Source organism: Zalophus californianus, chromosome 1, assembly GCF_009762305.2.
Source record: "Zalophus californianus isolate mZalCal1 chromosome 1, mZalCal1.pri.v2, whole genome shotgun sequence".
Classification (NCBI taxonomy): domain Eukaryota; kingdom Metazoa; phylum Chordata; class Mammalia; order Carnivora; family Otariidae; genus Zalophus; species Zalophus californianus.
The window spans coordinates 94,193,894-94,219,616 of record NC_045595.1 but is presented as its reverse complement, the minus strand read 5'-3'; the positions used below and the strand labels follow the sequence as shown (position 1 = coordinate 94,219,616).

Below are 25,723 nucleotides of genomic sequence, written 5' to 3'. Positions count from 1 at the left end.
AGCCCAGAACTGGCATGATGGGCACATGCATGGGATAGCTATGGTGGCAAAGACAGAGACCACACATTGGTCCAACAGCATCAATCCCCACTTCCCAAGACTGATCTAGCTAGTGCTGCCTCTGAACGTCCAACTTGTCAGCAACAGAGATCAACACTGAGTCCTTGATTTCACACTTTTGAGGAGACCAACGGGCTATTTGGTGCCCAGTTGGTTGACTACATCAGGCCCTCCCATTGAAAGAGCCAATGGTTCATCCCCACAGGAATGACTATTCCAGATATGAGTTTGCCTTTCTTGCCAGCAAATCTTCAGTCACAGCACTCTCTGGGGTTATGGAATGCTTGATGCCCAAGTATGGAATCTCATCCAGCACAGTATTTGACCAGGGCACTCAACAGTGAGGGAGGTGCAGGAGAGGGTCCATGACCATGGGATCACTGGTTGTATCACATATTGCATCATCCAGAGGGAGCTTTCAGGAACAGTCTTCTAAAGGTGCAGCTGAAGTGCTAGCTTGGAAAAACACTGGAAGAATGGGGTGCCATCTTCTAAAACACAGTATAATTATGTCAATCCAGAGACCAATATGTGGTGCTTTGTTCTCAAGAAGAAGATTCCATGGATCCGGGAATCAAGGGATATATATATAGGAATGGCCCCACTGACCACCACTCCTAATGACCTATCAGAGGGTTTGGTGCTCTCAGTGCAACTCTGGGCTCTTCAGTGTTGGAGGTTCTGATCCCAAATAGAACAGATTCTTGCCAGGTGATAAAAGCAAGGGTGTCACTGAATTATGAACTGCTGTAAGACACTGAACTTTCTGTGCCCAGGGACCAGCAAGTAAAAGGAGCAGTTATGCTGGTGGAGATAATTGACCCTGCTCAGCAGGAGGAGGTCTGGCTGCTTCTACACACTAGGAGCAGGAAGGAATACGGTATGTCTGGAACCTAGGGGATCTACTTTGTGGCCCCCTGGTCCTCTTTTGCCCTGTTGTAACTGTGAGCAGACATATGCTGCAACCCCGAACTGAGAAAGGGTATGACTACCAAGGATTCAGGGACTAGAAGGTTGTGAGTTGCACAACTAGCTAAGCTACCAGCATGTGATAAGGTGCAGCTGAAGTGCTAGCCCTTTGGGGGTGAAGGGGATTCCGAATGGATGTTGGAGGAGGGAGTGGATGAGTTGCAGCCCTGAGGTCAACTACAGTGACAGGGGCTGTGTGGTTCATCCTTCTAACCTCCTTCTTAGTAGCTTCCCTCGGGAAGAAAGGCCCATGGGAAACATGGAAGCACTGCTCCCTGAAACTATGTGGAGAAGTAAATCTGTGCAGCTCAAGGGGGTGCACTGGCAGCCATGAGGATGTGCCTCAAGGACACCCAACCAGACGATGCCTAAGTGACCAAAGTACCAGCTACTGCTCTGTGAAATGCATCGCTGAGCTGTGCCTAGGCGACTCTTCTGTGGACTTCTAGTGACTGATGTAGCAAGAATCCTGAGTAGACCCATTCCTGGGAGATACAGCCCTCCTCTAATGGCTGACTGGTTTGAGGACTCTCTGATGGCCCTGCTGAACCTGCCATGTAGACAAGGACAACTGTCAGCGAGGTGGCTCAGGACACTTCCATTCAAGCTTCTCAGACTCCCACGGGGATTTTCCAGCTTTCCAGCCTCATACAGCAACCTTCTTATTTTCTCTCACACAGGCATTTCTGCTAATAAAAGTTCTTGTATAATTGATCTGGTCCAGTGTCTGCTTTTTGGAAGACCTGAGCTGACATAGCTTGTACAGGAAGGGTAGGGAAGGGAAGAGTGAAGAGTGACCCCTTGATTTCCTGATTTGGGTACAGGGTGCATGGTGAAGCTGTTAGGCACTGAGATAAGGGAGACCAGGAGGCTCCATTTACAGAGAGAAAGCATAACAAGAGGACAAACAAGAGGTGTGTGGAAGGACAAAAGGAAGGGAAGGCAGAGAGGTCTCAGGTAAGGAGGACAATTACACCCGTTATGGGTTTCTATTGCAGATGAAGTTGTCCTTTCCCCCACTGGAGGCCTGGGTTCAATTCTTCAAATCTTAAGACAAGTTCCAAACTTACCGATGGCTCAAAAATAGATTCTTATGAAAATATATGAAAGGAAATGAGAGAAAACTTACTATGGGGTTTCTTTCTCAGTCATTTGGGCTGCTATCACAAAACGCTGTAGACCGGTGGCTTAATCAGCAAACATTTGCTGTTCACAGTTCTGGAGGCTGGGAAGTCCAAGATCAGGGTGCAGGTTGGGTTCCTGGTGAGGATCCTTTTCCTGGTTTATATATATCTTCCCTTCTGGCTATGTCATCACATGGTTTTTCCTGGGTACATGCTCAGGGAGAGAGAGAGAGAGATCTCATCTTCTTAAAGGATACCAACTTCATAACCTCATTTAAACCTAATTCCCTCTGAAAGATCCCACCTCCAAAAACATCATGGGGGGATTAAGGCTTTAACATATGAATTTTGGTGCTGGTTGGGGGCAGGGCACAAACATTCAGTCTATAACAGTTTCAGCCATATTGGGAAGTGCTGATTCTCATGGCCACTCAATCTTATAAAGTTCCTGTGCCATGTGGACACTTGGCACAGGTGGCTCCAAAGATGTTCCCAAATCCTTGTAGGAAGGAGAAATGAAATACTGACTTACAGAGTGTAATAGCAAAGCGCCTTCCGCCTTCCACGCTCGGCCTGGTCCACTGTTTGCTGCGGGCTTCTTGCAGATTCTGTTCTTTAGCTTGAAATTCTGGTGTTTGGGGCACAATTGTTTCACTGAGAACAATTATTTTCTCTCATCTCCCTGCCTTTATCCCCATCTCTTCTTTTACTTGCAGGTACAGTTTTAAAAAGGGGGGAAGTGACGTGTAGATACAGTAATTTCCAGAACAAACCCAGACACACGTTCTTGATAGCTACGTAAAATTTTGTCAACAGAAGCATATTTAACTGGTATGGCTGAGTGGAGAACAAAGAGCAGTATTTCCAGAAACATAAAGCTAGAGCAATTTTCTTAAACACGCTGAATGGTTCAAAATACTGCCCCGGGACAAGGGGATCTTACTCTGGCACGAACTCACTGATCTTTAGTAAAAACATTTTTTTTTTTCAAGATTTAATGTTGATAATGTCACTCCTTAATGTGCTTCAATGATTCTCCCATGGGTTCCCAAGTGTTAGGCTATGGATTATTTCTCACTCTGCAGTGAACTGCCTCTGTCCAGCTGTCTCCTCACTATTCATATAAACCCAACACTCCAGTCTTTGTTCCAGCCTCAGAAGAGTGGTGAAAGAAATTAGAAACATTGATAAGATATCTCCATATTGGTTTTGTCCTATTGATAGTTGAATGCTTTAACAAATTTATCAGTCCCACTTGCTCAACAAATAAGTTAAAAACCGGAACTGTGGTCCCCACAGTTCCAAAGTAAATAGGACAAGTATTGTGGGCTTGCATATTTCCTTCTTACAGTCAATCAGAGTTCAAAGAAGCTACAGAATTGAGAAGTGTGCTTTCCACATGTAATCCAATTCAACAAACATTTATTGTTAAAAATGACTTCACCTTTTCCTTCTCAATACAGTGAGTCCTTTATGGCAGAGGGAGTTGAGGCCTAAACACGGAACTACTTACAGTTGAAGTTATCAGAAGTTATCCATAGGGCTAGAGTGTTGAGGAAATTTCTGCTGTAGTTCTGTGGTTTTCTTCCTGGTACTGCTTTTTATTTTTTATTTTATTTTATTTTTTTGGTACTAATTCCAAACATCCAAAGAACAGCATTGTAAAATCCAAAGAACACTGGACTCAAGAGTTTTTTTCCCACCCTGTTCATCTCTTTGGGTCTATAGCAATCCACATTTCCTAAGGTCTTATTACTTAGCAGTAAACACCAGGCTCCATAGTCCATGGGATTGACCAAGCCGGGCTTACATTGCAACAGAGGAAGTAAAAAATCTTTCACAAGTGGTAGAAACTCCTAGGGAAGCGGACACTACCTTGATGCCCACGTGACTGTCACCAGTGTGTTCGGACCCATCCACTCCTCAAAGGAAAATAGTTCTTTGTATGTGTCTCCTCAGATATCTACATCGGGGTCCCCAGGGGCCGCTTGGCTGGTTGGAGAAGGCCTGCGATTGTGTGGTGAAGATATTTTGATGAGTTTTGAACAGAGTTAATGTCACAGAGGGTCAAAGAGCAAGGACATTCCTGATGTGACACGTAGGAGAAGCTATGGATAGGTGGCATCCAGGTAAAGGGACTGCTGCAAGCTGTGACCCCAGGGTTCAGGGTTTCCTGAAGCCCACCCTTGAGCCTCTGGTTAGGAGGCTCCTGACCACAGACACAGAAGGTTAGCGTGGTCCAGCCAGAGAGAACAGAAAGGGGAGCAGAAGGAAGGAAAAACAGTTCTGCTCTTAGGGAAGAGGGAACACTGAAGGGATGGATCTGGGGGCCTGGGGCGGTTTCTGATAGAGTGGCTCAGGTGACAGTAGACCCCCTCAGAGGGACTTAGAAAGGACCTCACGCTGGGACCGTAAAAGACACCCCCTTAGGTACCAGTGACCTACTGCTGGCTTCTGCACATGCCTCATCCTCTCTCACACAGGGCCGAGGATTTCCTTTTTCAAGGTTTACTGGGAAATAGATTTTGTTCATCTGAAAACAACAACTTAATGTTTGTCATCATGGAGTCCAAATGTCATCTACAGTCATCATGTTCTTTTTGTCTCTTCTTCGCCATGGTGGACAGTGAGTGTTGCATCTTTGCCTTCCAGAGAGCTCTTTCACACTCCCCATGGGCCTGCAGTCGGTTATCTTCCAGAGTGCACGAGGGAGCCGAGGCTCCAGGCAGACTGGGGTATTGTCCTGGTGCCCTCAGCCTGGGCTGGGTAGAGGCAAGACTCTAAGCTCAGTGTTTTTTCCATCATACCCTTTCCTTAGTTCTTGGGCAGACAGGTCCTACTTTTTGTGCTTTAGGATTTCAGGGCTTCACCAATGCTTACTTTCATCCCTGTGACAAAGACCACCAACTACTTCTCTGTTCTCTGACTTGACCACCCGCTCAGTGATTTTGGCCTCTATGCAAGCAGTTGGAAGGCACTAGGGTATATGAGTACCTGAGACACGGGATGTATCTAGGAAAGTACCGCTCCCCTCAAACAGAGCCCTCTAGTTACCCTAGAGTGGGGAGCAGGAGCTCTGCTCTCCCCTGCCCTCTGCAAGGAAAGAAACCCAATCTATCCAATGCTAGGGAACTCTGGAAAGATGCCAAGCCATGCTGAACCTAGAATTCCTAGTTTCAGAGAATAAATTCAGTTGCAAAGGAAGAGGTGTGTGTGTGGAGACCCAAAGAGCTGTCCTGGGGAGCCTCGGGCACATGGGAACCGGAAGCCATAGACGAGTGGGACAGGTTTACCTTCCTTGATGTAGGACCTGCTATGTCAGGATCCAAAGTCTGCTCAGGAGGGGACCTCCCTGTTCACACCAGAGCATCCAGGGGGAACTGTGGATACCTGATCGGGGCTGGGAGAAGGCTCTGGACTGAAGACAGGTGACTCCCTGAGCAGAGGATGCCTCCAAAGAGGATTACTAAGTGCTCCTGTCAGGGGTGCTGGGGAGCAGACTGCAGGAGAGTGACACTGACTTGGGAGATGTGGGGACTGCCCCATCAGTGGAGGCTGATGAAGCTGACCTCCTGAGACTGACAGGCAGTTTGCACACCCACCACAAGGGGGACCTCAGGGCAAAAGCGCCCTTCCTAAACCCCTGTCACTGAAATCAGGGAATCAATTCCCATTCCAGATCACCAGGCTCTTGGACTACTGGGGTTTGTCCATTGCTTCTTTGCGGTGATGGCTTTGCTTTTCTTTTCATCGAACCTTGTGTTTGCAAAGTTAGAATCAATTTATAGGGTTGTCTAGTGAGGAAACTTTCCCATGTCTCTGCCCATGATTTCCACTGAAGCGAACCGCCCAGGTGCATGATCTGTCGGCTCCGGGGTTGTGTTAATGATACTTTTTAACCCTCCCTGATAGACCCACCAACAGGAAGGACTGGGGTTGGTGTATGGGTCACCTGATAGATTGTGCAAACTCCTTATATTCCCCAAGTCTCTGTGTTTGGGTCATCTTAGTAAAGGGAGAAGCTTCCTGGGAACTCCTTGTGTTTGGTGTTGAGCTTCTGCCAATGATTTAATTCCCCTGGTTGTTGAATTGGATGATTAAGCGGTGATTTATTGGAAAGTATAGCAGGAAAAACTTGTCATTGCTAAGACCTCACATATTGGCTAACTGCAAGTTCCTGGCTGGAAGGTGATAAAATAAAGGAATCTTTCAACTTTAATATTTGTGGGTCCTGTTCCTGGGCTCTCAGAGAAGCTATACTTTAACACTACCAAGGTCAAAATGACTTTGCAAAACCTCAGAGATGGGTTTTATTTCTGCCCTGAGCATAGATTGGACATCTGATTTGTTTAAAAAATAACCAAAAAGGAGCATCCCAAACATAAAGATAAGAAAAAGAAAAACAAAACAAAACAAAAAAACCTCCCTGGTTCCCATAATTTTAAAAGTTATACAGGCTTGCATTATACTAGAAGCTTAAGATAAGGTCTGCAGCTTTCTGAAATGTCCTTTGTCTAATTATTTGTAACTTTTTAAAGTGCACCAAATGTTCTTTCACCAGAGCACTCTCTTCTTTGTGAAGATTGTGTATCCTGGGCAACTGTCCTAGCTTGGGTTCAAATAAAACTCTTTCTTTCAAAAATTCTAAAAGGTTTGTTCAATTTGTATCGACATTTCTCCATATAGTCAGCAGGATATCAGAACAACTCTTTTGAGATTACCTGTGGGTCCTCGGGAACTCAGGCTCGGTACCAGCAGGGGCCCTCTGTGCCCCTCCAACTTCTTAATACCTCGCAAGTGTATCAGGTGAGTTCTCCTGATATCTGGACCTCCTTACCTGAAGTTGATGCTCCTGACTTTCCTTGGAGCTGTTGAGGGTTACCAGTAATATTCTCTAGGTGGAGATAACCTAGAGGGGTTGGAGCTGATGGGTTGGTTGTTTTATTTGGCGTGATGTTAACTGATGTTATTAATAGAAGGCTTGAGTAAATTTTCTGGCTAGAAATATGATAGACTGAATCACTCAGCTCCAAAGAGAAGGGACACTTGCTCCTTCAGGCCAAATGGTGCTTTCAGGTGACTGAAAGCCTAGAGGAGGTGTCTCGGGAAACTCCTGCAGGCTCGATGTACAGCACACACGGAACCTCTACTTGCAAGTGGTGACTTAATTGGGACATTTTCACTAAGGATGATCTGAGTCTCAGATGGCCTAAATGGGATTCTTTTGACATGTCTGAATTCATTTCCTTGTGTACACAATTAGAGAGAGCCAATCATAAGCCTACCCAATCAGAAGCTAGGAAGCCATCGGTTCAAACAGTGAAGCCCCCAACTTTGGGGGGCGGGTAGCACCAATACCACAGAGGCACTCTGGGCTTCATTTGGCTTACTGGTTGCTGTAGCTTTTGGTATCTTTGGACAAAACTGGCCATGTTCTAACTGGAAAATGGAAAATGACTCATTAATGGATCCATAGATTATAATGGTACCTTGTAATTAGATTTGTTTTGTAAAAGAGAGATATTTGGGAATTAGGTCTATAATGTCCTCTCCACTCTCCACAAATATTAGTGAAACAAAGGCTAAATTTTGGTGGCATCTTGTTTGTGTATATGGGTCCATATGTGTTATAAATGTGAGATATTTTCTCTACCTCTGGATGGCATTGCTAACAATTAATTTGTGAAAGAGTTCTTTTTATTTGGCTTAAAGGCAAACACTTGTAAAAATTGGGCATTCTAAAACTCAGAAAGATAAGAACTAATCCAAATGTTTTTCAAGTTCGTGTGGTCTGAGATAATCTTTGATAAATTAAAATTCAAGTTTCTTGGTTTAATTAAAATAGACAGGGTTGCTGGAGGGGAGAGAGGTAGGGGCGATGGGGTGACTGGGTGATAGACATTAAAGAGGGCACGTGATGTAATGAGCACTGGTTATTATATAAGACTGATGAATCACTGGCCTCTTCCTCTGAAACCAGTAATACATTATATGCTAAATAAATAAAATAAGGCTCCTACCCTTTCAAAAAAAATAAAATAAAAAAATAGACATGTCTTTAGAGTTGTCAACATTAAATTTAAAACTTTTATTTTACCAAGGTTCACTAAAGGTCAAATAAATTTGTTATCTCTGTTGCAATTTGTCAGCAAAGATGATTTAAAATAATGGTTGATTTTATCTGTCTCATGAAGTATTCATGGATAATTGTTAAAAGCAAATAAGTTGAATAAAGAGTTTTTAAATAAGGTAAAATACTGAAATATTATTTACTAAACATAGGTTTGTTTGCTTTTGCCTCCAATTACAGAGAAACTAAAGATAAATTTGGGTCTGTTTATAAACATGTATTATGCCTTATTGAAAATTGTACTATGAAAAAACACATTTTTAGAAATTATGAAATATCTCCACAAATTGGCCAATTTAAAGAATTCTGATGTAACAGACAGCTCGTAATTGGTTACTACTTAGTTTTCACTAGAGACTGAGGTTTTTAAGAATTAAAATTCTGATAAATGTGATTGAGACTGTTGGAAATAATATGGAAAGCGACTCTGTAGGTAGGAAAGTGAGAGATACCTCTTGTATAAAGAATGAGGACACATTTTTGTTGAGGAAAAAAAATAATTTAGTCCTGAAATGAGACTGGTTGTTTAGAGAGGAAAATGTTAGGACAAACTCTAAATGGAAAAAGAAAGTTATAAAAGGTTCGTGAAGAATGGATAAAGAAGATGTGGTCCATATATACAATGGACTATTACTCAGCCATCAGAAAGGATGAATACCCAACTTTTACATCAACGTGGATGGAACTGGAGGAGATTATGCCAAGTGAAGTAAGTCAAGCAGAGAAAGTCAATTATCATATGGTTTCACTTATTTGTGGCACATAAGGAAGAGCATGGAGGACATTAGGAGAAGGAAGGGAAACATGAAGAGGGGGAATTCGGAGGGAGAGATGAACCATGAGAGACTATGGACTCCGAGAAACGAACTGAGGGTTCTAGAGGGGCGGGGGAGTGGGGGGACGGGTTAGCCCCGTGATGGGTATTAAGGAGGGCACGTACTGCATGGAGCACTCGGTGTTATACGAAAACAATGAATCATGAAACACTACATCAAAAACTAATGATGTAATGTATGGTGACTAATATAACATAATAAAATAAAAATAAAAAAATAAAAGGTTCGTGAAGGAGAATCTTTGGAAAATAATTATATACATGGTCAAGACTAAGATTGGAATGAATGAATTTTGAAAGTGCACTAGTGTAAGATTGGAATTTGGTTTTTCTCTCAGTTAAAAAGACTAAGTTTTCTTGGATTGTTGGTCTGCTCTTGATAAGAAATTATGAGCAAAGGTTTTTTTTTCTTTTTCTGCCCAGAAAAAACAAAGATGCTTTGTCTTCATCAGTTTTTTTTTGATTACTTAAGAAAATTAAAACTTCTCAATATTAAAAGAGCTAAATTTTGTTAACTACTATGTATGCTGTATTTGCTTTTAGAATCTCTTAAGGCCACCTTTGTTAAACAGATTAATTAAGGTTTTCTTTTTTTGGATTAATTATGTTTTAAGTTTTGTAATGATTTGTAATCTTATTTAGGCATGTGCTTTAGAAATCTCTGAGGTTTTTAACAAACTTCTCCCAAATTCAAATTCCAAATGGAGTCTTTTTGACTAATTAGAGTTGTTTATTTGGCATGTTAAGTTACATGGGAAGCATTGTCAAACAAATGATGATAAACCTTCTTAAGTTATATTGTGTGGGTAAATGCTATAACTGTTGCAAAAATTACATAAAAAATTCCTAAAGCTTTAATATGTCCTGGTATAATGTCATCACTTGAAATTCTACATATAGAAATGTTGTGTGTCACAAAAATAACCAAATTTCCTTGTCAGCTGCATTCTGATACACTCCCATCAGACTTTCAACCATGGCCATTTTTGAGTTTTTTTGTCATTGACAGTTATTGTCCTGATGCTCTTGCAAATGTGTTTCTGCCTCAAGGAGATTCATGAAAAGGACTTTTGATGAACACAGGTCTCTGATATCTTTAAGATCATAAAACTAAACTGGGTAAGAATCTCTAGAACTAATGGAAAAACTGCCTTCAAACAGAACAAGAATGAATAACATGAGACTAAGTGAACTGAAAAAGATGATTATAGGTTTTATGAGTGTTGTTTAAACATTGCTTGTTCTCTAGTGTTTGCTCTTCCAGATTTAAGGAAACCTTTTCTCTTAAGGAATCTATGAGTTAATAGGAATTTGATAAAATATTTCTTTGTAAGCAAATAAAAACAATTATATTTTCTCCCTATCCGAACCCTCCAGAATTCAGAAACCCTGAGTATTCTTTCTCTTGTGGCAATTATAGTCATTTACATAAATCCAATGAGAATCTGTTCTCCTTGTAACAGGACACCATTGAAAACATTGGCTGTATTACCAAGGCTTTAACTGGAATGTCATATTTGAGAAACACATGCATAGACTCAGATATGACTGGAGAGCTTTAAGGAGTGAAGGTTGGCTTTATGGAGTCAATAAAGCCCCTTGGAAATACTGGCCTGATACTTTGCTTATAGAGTTCCCAGGAGCCTTACAAGGTGAGTAAAGAATGTCACTTCCTGGCAGGTACAGGAACCTCAGGATATTTTGGGGACGACAGGAAGAGAGGAATTCCTCTAAATCTCCAGGTATTGTAGGTGAGTCTGATGGCAAGTATTTGGTTTGGCTTCTGGCCTTGAGAGGCTATTAAAAGTTCAATGTGAAATTCCTTATAAAAAGTTCCAACAAAAGCAGATTTTTAAAAAAAAAAACCATATGGTCAATCATTATTCTTGCTGTAAATTAATTAGGCCAAATTTGTTAAAAATGGACTTTTTTTTAAAATGAATTAGTTTTAATTTGGCTATCTTTGACAGAAATGAGGGTGCTTTTAGGGAGAAAAATTAAATTGCAACAACACACCATTGTAGATGTTAGATTCTAGTTCTGATTAATTGACTTCGAATGTTTGTTGTGTGCCTATAAAATTGGGCCAGATCCTGAGTGCTTCTGGTTTCCTCAAATACCTGGCTATGACTCTAGAAATGAAGGTTTTTAAGTTTCTCCCATTCTCTTGACTTGGAAACCCTGAGAACCAAAAATGTCCATTTCCCTGAAGCCCTGCAAACTGAAGCTAGACAACCTGGGGCAAAACTTCAGAAAACTTTCTACCATAGCTCATGTAGTGATGTTCTTCATGCCTGTTGCTTTCTGGGCCACTCAAAAGGATGAATGATTATTTTCCTGTTTTGAATCGTCCTCAGATTCCTCAGATAAACCTTAGTGAATGCATTTTTCTTTTTACTCTTATTGTACTTGATTTGATCCTTTTTTTTTTTTTTTTGAGGATTTAAAAAAATCTAATCTTAGTTCTTTTCACTCTTACTGTACTTGATTTGATCCTTTTTTTTTTTTGAGGATATCCTCAGGGTGATATTCATGGCTCATTTTCTTGTGGGCCATCTTTATCAGGTGTTGTGAGTGTATTTTTGTAATGAGTTGTGTTGCTTTAAAGGAGCAGGCCAGGAGAGAGACGGAGACATGCTGAAGGAGCTCCAGCATTCCCTCTTGGTCATCCTGTTGCTTGTCTGTGTCTTCTTCTACCAGCTGAATGTGAAGTCCCGCTGTCTCTTCTCCTGCCTTCCTCCCCAAAAGTCCCAGCAGGACCTGGAAACCCTCCTGGGCCATGGGCGCGGCATTGTGTTCATAGAGACCTCGGAGAGAATGGAGCCAACTCCTCTGGTCTCTTGTGCTGTGGAGTCTGCTGCCAAGATTTATCCTGGGCAGCCCGTGGCGTTCTTCATGAAGGGTCTCTATGACACCACACGGCTGCCCTCAAACGCCACTTACCCAGGCTTTTCCCTCCTCTCAGCAATAGACAATGTTTTCTTCTTCCCTTTGGATATGAAAAGGCTGTTTGAAGACACACCGTTGCTTTCATGGTACACTCGCGTAAGTATTCAGAGAATCTTAGGAGGTCCCCGTTGGGAGGGACCACAGAAAAGGGGTCCCATCTGCTCATTTTGTGGATAGGTGAACTGAACACAAGGACTCAGGTCAGAGATGGGACTAGAACCCAGATCCTGGTCTTCTTTCTACAGCGTTGAGTCCTGATTCAAATAAACAGGAGAGACTTAAGTTAGGTTCATCTCGAGCCTTGTGTCTTATGCCTCCAGCTTTATTTCTTAGGAATGAGGTTTCTTTTGAGACTATTCTTAACTGAATGAGTTTCTAGATTCTTTCTGAGGGTATAACCACTTATTTTTCATTTATTTAAACCCACCTATGTTAATTTTTTTTGCATCTGAGTGGGAACCTAGGGAATATTTAATTTGAACATGATATGAATAGGAAATTCATGAAGGATCAGGTGGAGAGTGCTGCTATATGAGATCGGATTATATTAAGATATGACCAAGAAACTCCTGGAGCTCTTGAAAATTTTATAATCTTCATCTTAGTAACATAGCATAATAAGGAAGTAATATTTCAATTAAATATTTCTCTCACAGAGGACCCACGATTGGATAATTCTTAAGGAAATTACAGTAGAACCACTCAATAACTTCACTATGAAGGCGTTAGCTGTGACGTCTTGTGAAGACTACAATGCAATATGGCATAAATACAATTACGTTATAATGTAACTGTAATTGTTTTAGCTATGTACTCCCCCCAATCTACGTGGAAGAAAACAACCTGAAGAAAGTAACACAACACACGGTAATAGTAGGTGTTTTGTGTGATTGGATTAGGAGTGCATTTAGTGATGAGAATATGTTCATTTTATATTATTTATTATATTTATATATAAATATATATAAATACTATATAAAAATATATAAATAAATTTATATACATAAATATATAAATGATATATATAAATTATATATAAATATAATAAATATTTATATTTATTATTATTTATATCATTGTTATATTATATTATTTTAAAAACTCCAAAGTAATTTAAAAATCGACATCCAAATAATACCATTTGCTGGCCATGTAAAATCCTTTCTAAGTTCTAAGCGTAGGCTAGACCAAATGGCAGCAAGCATTTTCTCTGTAAAGAGACAGACTGTAAATCCTTTAGGCTTTGCAGGCCAAGACACAATAGTGAGGCCATTGTGCACGTTCTTGTGTTAGGTCCCTGTGGCTCCTGTGACAGAGGATTACACACCGGGTGACCTAAACGGCAGACATTGGTTCTCTTACGGTTATGGAGGCCACAAGGCCCAAATCCATTTCCCTGGGTGGATGTCACGGGGCTGGCAGGGGCCCAGTTCCCAGGGAGGCACTAGGGAAAAATCCTTCCTGTGAAGATCTGCACATCCCCTTTTCCCTGTGTGTGTGTGTGTGTGTGTGTGTGTGTGTGTGTGTGTGTGTGTGAACTTTCCCTCTACATCTGTCTTTAAGCGATACTTGTGATAGCATTTAGGGCTCATCAGGACAACCTGGAATAATCTCCCCATCTCAAGATCCTTAATGTAATCACATCTGCAAAGACCCCTTTTCCACATGCGGTGACATTCATACGTTCCAGGCTCTAGGGCCTGAGGTCTTTGAGTGGCCATTACTCAGTCTACTGTCCTGTGGGAAGGACACACTAGCACCTAGGTACTGCCAGCTAGAGGCATTTTCTGGACTAAGTGACAGGCCTGAGGGGGCGGTGGCTAGTTGTACTCTTGGCCCCATGGGACTTCTAGATCCTAGTGTGCCCATCTCTTCTCCTGAAGAGCCTGGAGGTCTCAAATTGAGGCTCATCAGGAGGCAATGGAGCAGCTCACCAGACTGAGATTTCACCTGCAGCTGCCAGCACAGGGTGCCCAACGAATAGGCGGCGACCAGCTCGAGCCCCTGGGAGGCAGTAGGGCAGGCCATGGGCCAGGGATGCAGGCCCTAGCAGTGGAGGGGGCCCCCTGGAGGGGACACGCTGGAGAGGCTCCTGTCACTCTCAGGGCTAACCTGCTAGAGGGTGTTTCAGGAGGACTAAACAAGCACAGGCAGTGTGTTGGCCTACTTTCCCCACACCTGGGCTAGTGAACATTAGCTTAACTGTGCTTTGCTCCTTGGACAAATAAATCTCTGCTCCACTTGTCTTGGAAGATGCTGCATACTATACCCTTCCCCCTTTTTCCCCTCGCAGACTAATCATGTACATGAGGAGTTGAAAGTTTCTGTAGTTTTGAACTAAAGAAACATTAATTTTTTTCAACCCAGCATTTTCCAAACTTATTTGAGCATGGACACCTCTTTCGGTAAGACATAAATGTTTTCTTGGAGCTAATGTTCCATAGAGCATAGGTCCTCTGAGCTGTATGTCAATCTTACAATGTTGAATTTTAGGAACAAGGTGGGCCCTGGGACACATCTGACCACTTCAACAGCCTTTCCTAACTTGCCTCTGTGCTTCTGCCCTTGCCACCTCCCAAGCCCCGTCCCTTTTGGTTTTCCACATAGCAGCCAGCATGACCTTTTTAAGACTAAGTCAGATCACATCACTCCTTTCTTCCAAACCTTCCAAATAATTTCAGTCTTTACCCCAGCCTATGTGATCTGCCCTCCCTCTCCACCCCTCCCTCTCTGTTCTCATGTCCTCTCCCTCTCCTTCACTACTCTGCTTTGGCCACACTGCCTCCTTTCTGTTCCTGCACACAGAGAGTGTGCTGGTAGCTCAGGGCCCTTGCACTTTGCTGTCCTTCTACCTAGAACCCTCTTCTCTGAGATATCGGCATGGTTCACTCAACAACTTCATTCAGGTTTCTATTGGAAGCCAAGATAAGATAGGGCTCCATCCCGCCCCCTTCACAGTCCCCTTATCCAGCTTTTTTTCCTTCGCAGTCCTTATGAACACCCAACATATTATATATTGATTTGTTTATTGTCTATCTCCACCCAGTAAGGATTTTTATCTGTTTACTGCTATCTCCTTAGCAACTATAACAGAGCTTGGCACATAGAAAGTAGGCCCTCCATGAATATTATCAAAGGAATTAACTAGTGAAAGAAGACATGCATGCATTTTAAGAGTCTTCTACCAATTTCTCAAAGAACATCCATATTGATCTATTTACAGTTTCCTAGTATATTTTTTCTTTATCAGTTTTTAGCATTTTTAGGACTCAAGAAATTCTTTCTTCACAGTTTCATGTTTGTGGTTAATGTACACCCAGCTGAAAATGACTCAAAGGGTTTATTGTGAAATCCGTGCTGGGTTTCTCCTTTACCATTCCACTGCTTCAATTTTTTTTTTTTAAAGCAAATTCACAAAATCTTTAAAAGCTGCTAAAATCTTCCTGTTGTTAGATTGCTGTAAACTTTTCACTTGAAGGCAAATTTTTGGGTGGAGGTAAGTTTGGTAAATTTGCAAAATTGGGCTTTTGTGCAGTAGATTTTTGAGAAGCTGGCTTTCTTCCTTCTCCTCAGCCGCCCTGGGCTGACCTCCCTTTGGGACACCTTGCCCTTTCCTGCTGCTGCTGTGGCTGATTTGCTCCTGTTCTTGCAGATCAATGCCAGCGTAGAGAGCAACTGGCTCCACGTCAGCTCAGATGCGTCCCGCCTGGCCATCATCTGGAAGTATGGCGGCATCTACATGGATACTGATGTCATCTCCATCAGGCCCATCCGTGAGGAGAACTTTCTGGCTGCACAGTCTTCTCGGTACTCTAGTAATGGGGTGTTTGGGTTCCTCCCCCACCACCCCTTCCTGTGGGAGTGCATGGAAAACTTTGTTGAACACTACAATTCAAAAATTTGGGGCAACCAGGGTCCCGGTTTGATGACGAGGATGTTGAGACTGTGGTGCAAACTTGGAGACTTCCAGGAGGTGAGTGACCTCAGGTGTTTGAACTTGTCCTTCCTACACCCCCAAAGATTTTACCCCATCTCCTATCCGGAGTGGAGGCGCTACTATGAAGTCTGGGACAGAGACCTGAGCTTCAATGACTCCTACGCCCTGCATCTGTGGAACTACATGAACAAGGAAGGAAGGACTGTGGTCAGAGGAAGCAACACGCTGGTGGAGAACCTCTGCCGTAAGCACTGTCCTAGGACTTACAGGGACCTGATTCAAGGCCCAGAGGCCTCGGGGACTGGGACGTTGGGTCCAGGTAACAAATAGAGCCAGCACTGGGTTGCTGCTGCTGTGTCGTAGGACTGGACGCTTCCTGGAGTGGCAGCTTTCGGTTCATGCCCACGTTGTCTGGGGGCTGGGGGCTTACCCATTTTGGTTCATGCCCACATTGCCCCGGGGGGTGGGGGCTTACCCATTTCGGTTCATGCCCACGTTGCCCGGGGGCTGGGGGCTTACCCACATATCAGGAAGGGTCAGCTTTCTCTGTCTGTAGTAGAAAAACCCCAAAGACCATCGGTGTGTAAAATAGAGAAGCTTCTTTCTCTCTCATGTAAAAGAAGTCTGAAGGTAGGTGATTTGGCGGTGGTGGGGGTGGGTATGGTCACTGCAGTCACTGGGGACCTAGGTTTCTTGCATCTTTTTGTTTGTCATTTGCCATCCTTAGTGTCCATAGCCCATGATCTATATGGTTGCTTGATCTCCAGCCCATTATGTCTGCATTTCGGGCAGCAGGTGGAAGGAAGGAAGAAGGTGTACCTCCTTTATTTTATGGAGACTTCCTACAAGTCCCTTATAATGCTTCCCCTTACATCTCACTGGTCAGAGTGTACCTGTAAGAGAGGCTGAAAAATTTAAGGAGGAAGAGAAAATGGGTGTTAGGAGGGGCAGCTAACAGTTTTGCTACTTGTTAAATTTACTTCCGTAAGATTAATTTTAGGACCTGTTAGAGAATTGACTGGGGAAAAAGAGACCTGATTTCTGGTCCTGATTTTGATATTCCTTAATGCATTCAGTCAGTGAGCATTAACTGAGTGCCTTTGGTGTGCCGAGCACTGATTTAGTTGCTGAAGATACAGCTGGATCAAGCAGACAATGTTCTGTCTTGGTCAATCTGGGCTGCAGTAGCCAAGTGTCATAGACTGGGTGGCATATAAACAACAGAAATTTACTTCTCATGGTTCTGGAGGCTGGTAGTCTAAGATTAGGGTGAGGATCCTCTTCCGGTGGCAGAGGGCACTTTTCTTGTTGAATCTTCACATAGTGGAAAGGGTCAAGGGGGATCTCTGGGGTCTCTTTTACAGAGGAACTGATCCCCTCATGAGGGCTTCACCCTCATGACCTAATTACCTCCCAAAGGCCCCACCTCCTAATATCATCACATTGAGGGATAGGATTTCGACATATGAATGTTGGGGGGACATGAACATTCAGTCCATTATAGGTCCCTCGTACTTATCCTAACGACTGGCCACATCCCCCTCTGATACCCTCTTGCTTTTCCCAGGGTGTTCTGCTGTTCCCTATCCTACCGCAATTGGCTCATAAAAGCAAATTACCAATTCTATTTTTACAAACCACTTCCCCTTTAACAGTGACGGAAAAATATACCTCCTCTTTCCAGGAAGTGTGAGAATCAATATTTCTTTTACAAATATTTATCAACCAAGATTTTCTAACACTTTCCTTTTGATAGTTGGCTTTATGGGAGAAATAGTTTCTATTTTTTCCAAATATAAAAATATGATGATTTTTCAAACTACATTCTCCAACCCCCCATCCCCTTTCATTTTGATATTTCCCCCTTTGGGAATCACTGCTCTGACAGTCTTATTAAAAATACAAGTCATGTCTCCTGCCCAGCTTTATTTATGCCTGGCTACTTGCTCTGGATTCTTAGATATCTGATACCATGGTCAGATTTTGGGGCCTGCTGTTCCTTCTCACAGCTGAACCCCTGCTGGTTTTCAGCTCTCCTGATTGTCCCCACAGGTGAGGATTTTCATGGCCGGCCCTTTCAGGGAGGAAAGTCACACACATTGGATCTAATTTCTACATCTGGAGAATACATCATGGATGGTCCAGCTAACATTGCCAAAGGTTTTGAAGGGATAGGAATAGCTTTAATATTTCTTTCTTTTTCTTTTTTTTTTTTTAGAGAGAGAGAGAGAGTGCATGCATACCCGTGAGAGCAGGATGGGGGCGGGGGGCAGAGGGAGAGGGAGAGAGAATCTTAAGCAGGCTCCATGCCCAGCGCAAGCCAGAGGTGGGGCTCAAACTCACGGCCCTGAGATCATGACCTGAGCTGAAATTAAGAGTCCGATGCTTAACCGACTGAGTCACCCAGGCGCCCCAGACACAGTTTTAATGCTTCAAAAATATATGAGTTGTTTCATGATGGGACCAAATAGGTCAATCTGAATGTCACATTTCTTTATGTGGGGCTGTGATTATATGAATTCATTGTGTTAATGTTGATAATTTGATGTTTATAGGGAGATTTACCTGACAGTAAAATGTCTCTGATTAATAAAATGTGGGAAATAAATTAATAATGTATTGCTTAAGAAGTACAGTTTGTTTCATAGAAAAGGATATATCAAGATGTGGTAGTGAGGGGGGTGGAGCAAAGGGTTAAAGCTATGAGTAGTAAGAAGTGTGGGATTTCTGGGGCTCCAGATGGCCCTGGATTCCTTCTGGCCTTTTCTGTTAGTCTGTGCCACATGTTTATGTCACAATAGACTTTGGAAATAGGCCATGCTGTTGGCTTCTCTATATTAATTATTTTTTCTCAAATCCCACACTCATTCTTAAAATTTCAAACAAGATTGTATAGAGCAAAGGGTGAAAATGCCTTTTGTACCATGTCAAGTTTGGTATGTATCTCTCTCTTTTTCTCTGCGTGTATAGCATGCTATCAGTAAGAAGCTTTGGCCACAAGCCCTCCAAGTATTTCCAGCTAGCACCTTGTCTGCCCTAGCTCTTCCCTCCAGCACCCCCACAGTGTAGCAAGTAAAGGGTTAAGACTGGCCCCAGAAGCCTGTCTAGTTTCCTGCTCTAGGGTTAGTGCCTGTGCAAGTCTAGTAGTTAAATATTTGAATATCACCCCTGAATTTCTCATATGAGTTTTTATTTTTTATTTTCTTTTTTAAAGATTCTATTTATTTCTTTGACAGAGAGAGAGACAGTGAGAGAGGGAACACAAGCAGGGGGAGAAGGAGAGGGAGAAGCAGGCTTCCTGCCAAGCAGGGAGCCCGATGTGGGGGCTCGATCCCAGGACACTGGGATCATGACCTGAGCTGAAGGGAGACACTTCACCCACTGAGCCACCCAGGTGCCCCCTTTTATGAGTTTTTAAAAAACATACTATTATGTCAGTTGTTTTTCACTTTAACAATATGTATCTTGGATACCTTTTTTCATTAGCACAACTTATTCTTCATAATGGTTGCAGAATGTTTCATTTTAGGATATATATCATAATCTATTTAATGAATACCCAATTAGTGGACATTTAAGTTGATTCTAATTCTAATAGTGCATGTAATGCTGTAGCAAAAGCTCTGATTCCTGCATTTTTGAGGACTTTACATTTTCATACGTGGTGCCAAATTATTTAAAAAAAAAAGCTGTTTGAAATTGCCCATTTTCCCATCCTTCACCAATGCCAAAAATCTATTTATTTATTTTTATTTTTAAACATTTTTATTAACATATAATGTATTATTTGTTTCAGGGGTACAAGTCTGTGATTCTTGAGTCTTACACAATTCACAGCGCTCACCATAGCACATACCCTCCCCAATGTCCATCACCCAGCCACCCCATCCCTCCCACCCCCCTCCACTCCAGCAACCCTCAGTTTGTTTCCTGAGATTAAGATCTCTTAATGGTCCGTCTCCCTCTCTGGTTTCGTCTTGTTTCATTTTTTCCTCTCTTCCCCTATGATCCTCTGTCTTCTTTCTTGAATTCCACATATCAATGAGATCATATGATAATTGTCTTTCTCTGATTGACTTATTTTGCTTAGCATAATACCCTCTAGTTCCACCCACGTCATTGCAAATGGCAAGATTTCATTTTTTTGATGGCTGCATAATGTTCCATTGTAAATCTATACCACATCTTCTTTATCCATTCATCTGTCGATGGACATCTTGGCTCTTTCCATAGTTTGGCTATTGTGGATCTTGCTGCTATAAACATTGGAGGGCATGTGCCTCTTTGAATCACTACATTTGTATCTTTGGGGTAAATACCCAGTAGTGCATTTGCTGGGTCGTAGGGTAGCTCTATTTTCAACTTTTTGAGGAACCTCCATACTGTTTTTCAGAGTGGCTGCACCAGCTTGCATTCCCACCCACAGTGTAAGAGGGTTCCCCTTTCTCTGCATCCTTGCCAGCATCTGTCGTTTCCTGACTTGTTAATTTTAGCCATTCTGACTGGTGTGAGGTAGTATCTCATTGTGGTTTTGATTTGTATTTCCCTGATGCCAAGTGATGATGAGCACTTTTTCATGTGTCTGTTGGCCATTTGGATGTCTTCTTTGGAGAAACCAGAGACAAGTATCTGTACTCAAGAAACTATAGAATACTCATGAAAGAAATCGAGGGAGACACAAAGAAATGGAAAAACGTTTCATGCTCATGGATTGGAAGAACAAATATTATGAAAAAGTCTATGCTACCTAGAGCAATCTACACATTTAATGCAATCCCTATCAAAGTACCATCCACTTTTTTCAAAGAAATGGAACAAATAATCCTAAAATTTGTATGGAACCAGAAAAGACCCTGAACAGCCAGAGGAATGTTGAAAAAGAAAAGCAAAGCTGGTGACATTACAGTTCCGGACTTCCAGCTCTATTACAAATCTGTAATCATCAAGACAGTATGGTACTGGCACAAAAACAGACACATAGATCAATGGAACAGAATCGAGAGCCCAGAAATGGACCCTCAGCTGTATGGTCAACTAATTTTTCAAGAGAAATCAGCAAACCAGATTTTTATGTAAAATCTCCCTTTGACTATATACCTGTCTATAGATCAGCACTGTGAAAACCCAACAATATACTTTTGACCTAAAATTACCTCATTTACCATGCATGGCCAGCATCTGGGAGATGCTGGGAGATCTGCCCCATACACCTCAGATGTCCTTCTGGAAGCTGGAGCTGGCTCTGGAGCTGGCTTCTGAGCTGTGCTATCAACAATTGACAGCAGAGAGCACTCCTATTGTGGGCTGCCTAGGGTCTACAGTCTACCTTCAGTCAGCAGTCTCTCCCACTGTCTCCTGACACATCCCTAAGTGTAGGAAGGAGACAAGCTGTGATGGTGTGTGTGCTGAGTCAGAGAGTAGGTGTCTGTCACTGGCTGAGGAAGGGGTGAGAGGCTATGGGGCCAGATGAAAAGCATAGGTATTGAGAACCCACCCTTTTCTCCTCCCATCCAATAGTTATGGCCCGGCTGCTCATGGTGACAGTGATGTTCCCTGGACTAGCCATTTAGGGTCAGTCTCCTTTGGCATGTTCCTGTATCATGGACTATATCCCTGTCCCCAGTGGTGCTGCCAACCCTTTTGTGTGCTGTGGCAGAGGAGGCAGAGGAGGCACAGTAGAGTGTGACAGCTCCCCAGTGCTAGGTGATCTAGTCCATTATAAACCCTTGGTATCCTTTGGAATCTAGAACAGAGACTGCACACAGTGGGCACTTGATAACTCTTTTTTTTTTTTAAAGATTTATTTGTTTATTTGAGAGAGTGAGAATGAGAGAGAGAGAAAGAGAGAGAGTACATGAGAGGGGGGAGGGGTTAGAGGGAGAAGCAGACTCCCCGCTGAGCAGGGAGCCCGATGTGGGACTCGATCCCGGGACTCCAGGATCATGACCTGAGCCGAAGGCAGTCGCTTAACCAACTGAGCCACTGAGGTGCCCCGGCACTCGATAACTCTTGGCTGTACTGAATGTTGAAATGTGGCCCAGGGAGGGAAGGATGTGGAGGTTCCACACATGGGAAGTCTTGGTCAGCTGAACATGGAATTACTGAACATTTGGAATTACTGACCAGGTAGATGAAGCTGTATGCCAAGTTCACTTTCTCACAACAACCCTGCAAAGGAGGGCACCCCATTTACAGATAGGGAAATTGAGACTGGTGTAAATGACACATACAAACACACACAGGTACCGTCAGAGCTACTTCCTGCACACTTTGGGGATACAGGGGGGAGAGAGCTGAGAAGCAAATGCTCCAAGCCCCCACAGATTTCACATTTGACTGAACTCGAGAGGACACATCACTGACTGCCAGGCCCTTAGAGATACCTTAGCTAATTTGGTTCTCATAATGACCCTGCTAGATAAGAGTTTATTTTTTCCATTTTATAGAAGGTTAAGTGATTTTTTCCAGGGTTACACAGTTTGGGAATGTGGAAATATAAAACGTATCTTTTTAAAAATTTTAATTCCAGTAGAGTTAACATTCAGTGTTATATTAGTTTCAGGTGTACAATATAGCGATTCAACAATTCTGTACACGACTCCGTGCTCATCACAAGTGCACTCCTTGTCCCCTTTAGTTATTTCCCCCACCCCCCACCCACCTCCCCTCCGGTAACCATCAGTTTGTTCTCTAGAGTTAAGAGTCTGTTTTTTGGTTTGATTCTTTCTCTCTTTTTTCCTTTGCTCGTTTGTTTCGTTTCTTAAATTTCACATATGAGTGAAATCATACGGTATTTGTCTTTCTCTGACTGACTTATTTCGCTTGGCTTTGTACTCTCTAGCACCATCCATGTTGTTGCAAATGGCAAGACTTCATTTTTTTTTTTTTACTCTAAGGCATTTATTTATTAAAACGTTCTCTGCCAAGATTTCACATCAGCTTAAAATTCAAATCAGTCTTTACATTTCTCTACTGAGGTTTCCATGTCAGTGTATCACATAAAAACACCTTCTCCAGCAATCAGTGTTACCAGCGTCCACACGGTGAGCCGTATGGTCAGCCTCTTTGTTCCCTAGGTGACCCAACTAGATGTTAATACTGCTCTGCTACAGGGTAAAAGCTCCTAACTCAAACTCATTGGAAAAGGGGTGAAACTTCTGCAAAGTGCACTTTAAGAAGAGGTACTGTTTGCTCATGAAAAGAAACCAGTGAGTCCTCTAGGAATAACAAAAGGGGGTATTTTACAGTTAAGCACGTGATTTGGAGTGAAGAATTCGGTTGTTGCTCTGCTGCTCCAGGCCCTTAATACTCTTCTTGTTCCTCCTGTGGGCCCCCTTCATCAGGTATCACAAAGCCTTCATCTGTGGCATACAGAATGTCCACGATCTTCTGCAATACTGGGTTGTTTTTCCCCTCGTTCTCCTGGCAAATCAATTCAACGTTCCTTAGCTTTCCAAAGTAGAAATCTCTTTCTTTCTCCAAGTCTTCGACGGTAAGTTTCAATACATTGACCTACTGCATCAATTCAGCTGCTTTGTCATCCCTGTTGCCCACACCAGGATTCTTTCACACCTCCCCTCCCCTCCCCCCCCGCCCCTGGGTCAGCCTTAGGGGTTGCAGTAGTTCTGTGTGTTGCAATGGGCCTCTGTGGAGATGCGCTGCTAGAGCTGAGAGGTTTCTTCAGTTTGTTCAGAGCTGGAGCAACAAGGGAGGGAGTCACTGCAGTTTCTTGACCTTGTCTGGCAGCTACGGGGTCCTAGTCTTTTCCATCATAGTTTGCATCAAAAAACTTCTTGAACCACTGAACAAATTCAAAATTGTCCTGAAACTTTCCTTTTACTAATTTGTCCACAGACTTATTTTGTCAACACCCATTCTCTTAAAACCTGCTTGTAGTATTTTGAAGTTCTGGATGTATTCATGTTCTAGCTTAGCCTGGAATTTCACTTTCTTCAAGGCAATGGAGCCAGGGAACAGTGTGTCCATAAACTGACAGTAGGCAGCCCCTGAGCACAACTGTTCGATCTTCGTCAGATTCAGCTGCAGAGACTCGTTGATCCAGGCCAGCATGTCATGTCGACTTAGGTTATCACTGGTGACTGATGTTGAATATACGTTCACTGCCATCTTCGGCTCTCAGCGGGACCGCATCCATGGCCTGTGCCGAGCTTCAGTTCCGTCTTCGTCTCGTTCAAAACCCAAGACTTCATTCTTTTTTATGGCTGAATATTATTCCATTTTAAGTGTATACCACCTCTTTATCCATTTATCTATCGATGGACGCTTGGGCTGCTTCCATAATTTGGCTATTGTAAATAATGCTGCAATAAACATAGAGATGTGTAGTATCCCTTTGAATCAGTGTTTTTGTATTTTTTAAGTAAATACCTGGTAGTGTAATCATAGGGTAGTTCTGTTTTTAACTTTTTGAGGAACCTGCCTACTGTTATCCACAGTGGCTGCACCAGTTTGCATTCCCACCAAGAGTGCCAGAGGGTTCCTTTCTCTCCACATCCTCCACAATTGTTGTTTCTTGTGTTGTTGTCTTTAGCCATTCTGATAGGTGTGAGGTGATATCTCATTGTGGTTTTGATTTGCATCTCCCTGATGATGAATGATGTTGAGCATCTTTTCATGTGTCTATTAGCCATCTGGATATCTTCTTTGGAGAAATGTCTGTTCATGTCTTCTGCCTAGTTTTTGATTGGATTATTTGTTTTTAGGATGTTGAGTTGTATCAGTTCTTTATATATTTTAAATACTAACCCTTTATTGACTATGTTATAGGCAAATATCTTCTCCAACTCAGTAGGTTGCCTTTTAGTTTTATTGATTGTTTTCTTCACTGTGAAGAAGTCTTTTTATTTTGATGTAATCCCAATAGTTTATTTTTGCTTTTGTTTCCCTTGCCTCAGGAGACCTATCTAGAAAAATGTTACTACAGCTGATGTCAGAGAGATTGTTGCTGTGTTCTCTTCCAGGATGTTAAGTCATCTTTGACTCTAAAGCCTTGACTCTTTGCTCCCCTCTGATAGGCGGCAGGAACTCCTGGAGTGAAGAGAGTGCCCTGGCCAGGAGAGGAGGAATAAGATTCCCCATCAGACTAGATGGCTTACAGACATCCCTACTTGATCTTGGTCCTGGCCACCCAGGTCTTTTTTTTTCCATTTAAAAAAATAGGGGTTATATCTATATATAGATATATATATATATCTATATATAGATGTCATAAAATTTACCATTTTAACTATTTTCAAATGTACAATTCAGTGGCATTAAGTACATTCACGTTGTTGCACAGCCAACACCGCTCTTCCTCTCTAGAACTTCGCCATTGTCCCAGACTGAAACTCTGTACCCATTAAACAATAACTTCCTATTCTCTATGGTCCCCTCACCCTGCGCCAGCCCCTGGTAACCACTATTCCACTTTCTGGAATATCTCTATGAATTTAACTATTCCAGTTACCTTGAATAAGTGGAATCACGACATTTCTCCTTTTGTATCTGGCTTATTTCACCTAGCATAATATTTCCAAGGTTCATTCATATTGTGGCATGTATCAGTATTTCATTATTTTTTAAAAAATTTTATTTATTTGAAAGAGAGAGAGAGAGAGAGACAGCGCCCACGAGCTCATGAGGGGGGAGGAGCAGAGGCAGAGGGAGAAGCAGACTTCCCGCTGAGCAGAAAGCCCCGGTAGGTCTCCATCCCAGGA

The 25,723-nt window shown here is 42.6% G+C and overlaps 1 protein-coding gene and 1 pseudogene across 4 annotated transcripts in view; one reads left to right on the top strand and one right to left on the bottom strand.

Moving 5' to 3' along the window:
- Positions 1–6,832: 6,832 nt before the first annotated feature.
- DZIP1L (DAZ interacting zinc finger protein 1 like) overlaps positions 6,833–25,723 on the top strand; it is a 62,296-nt gene continuing 43,405 nt past the window's right edge. Inside the window, exons 1-4 of one of the 4 annotated variants that reach the window (XM_027587768.2) lie at positions 6,833–6,959; positions 10,799–10,869; positions 11,727–12,163; positions 15,720–16,040. In XM_027587768.2, the coding sequence (XP_027443569.2) occupies positions 11,753–12,163; positions 15,720–16,040 (732 nt within the window). In that variant the 5' untranslated portion in view covers positions 6,833–6,959; positions 10,799–10,869; positions 11,727–11,752. Of the gene's footprint in view, positions 6,960–10,581; positions 10,771–10,798; positions 10,870–11,726; positions 12,164–15,719; positions 16,041–25,723 lie in introns of all 4 variants that reach the window. The other 3 variants (XM_027587767.2, XM_027587769.2, XM_027587770.2) reach the window with 3 other exon arrangements.
- LOC113918876 lies at positions 23,307–24,132 on the bottom strand (annotated as a pseudogene).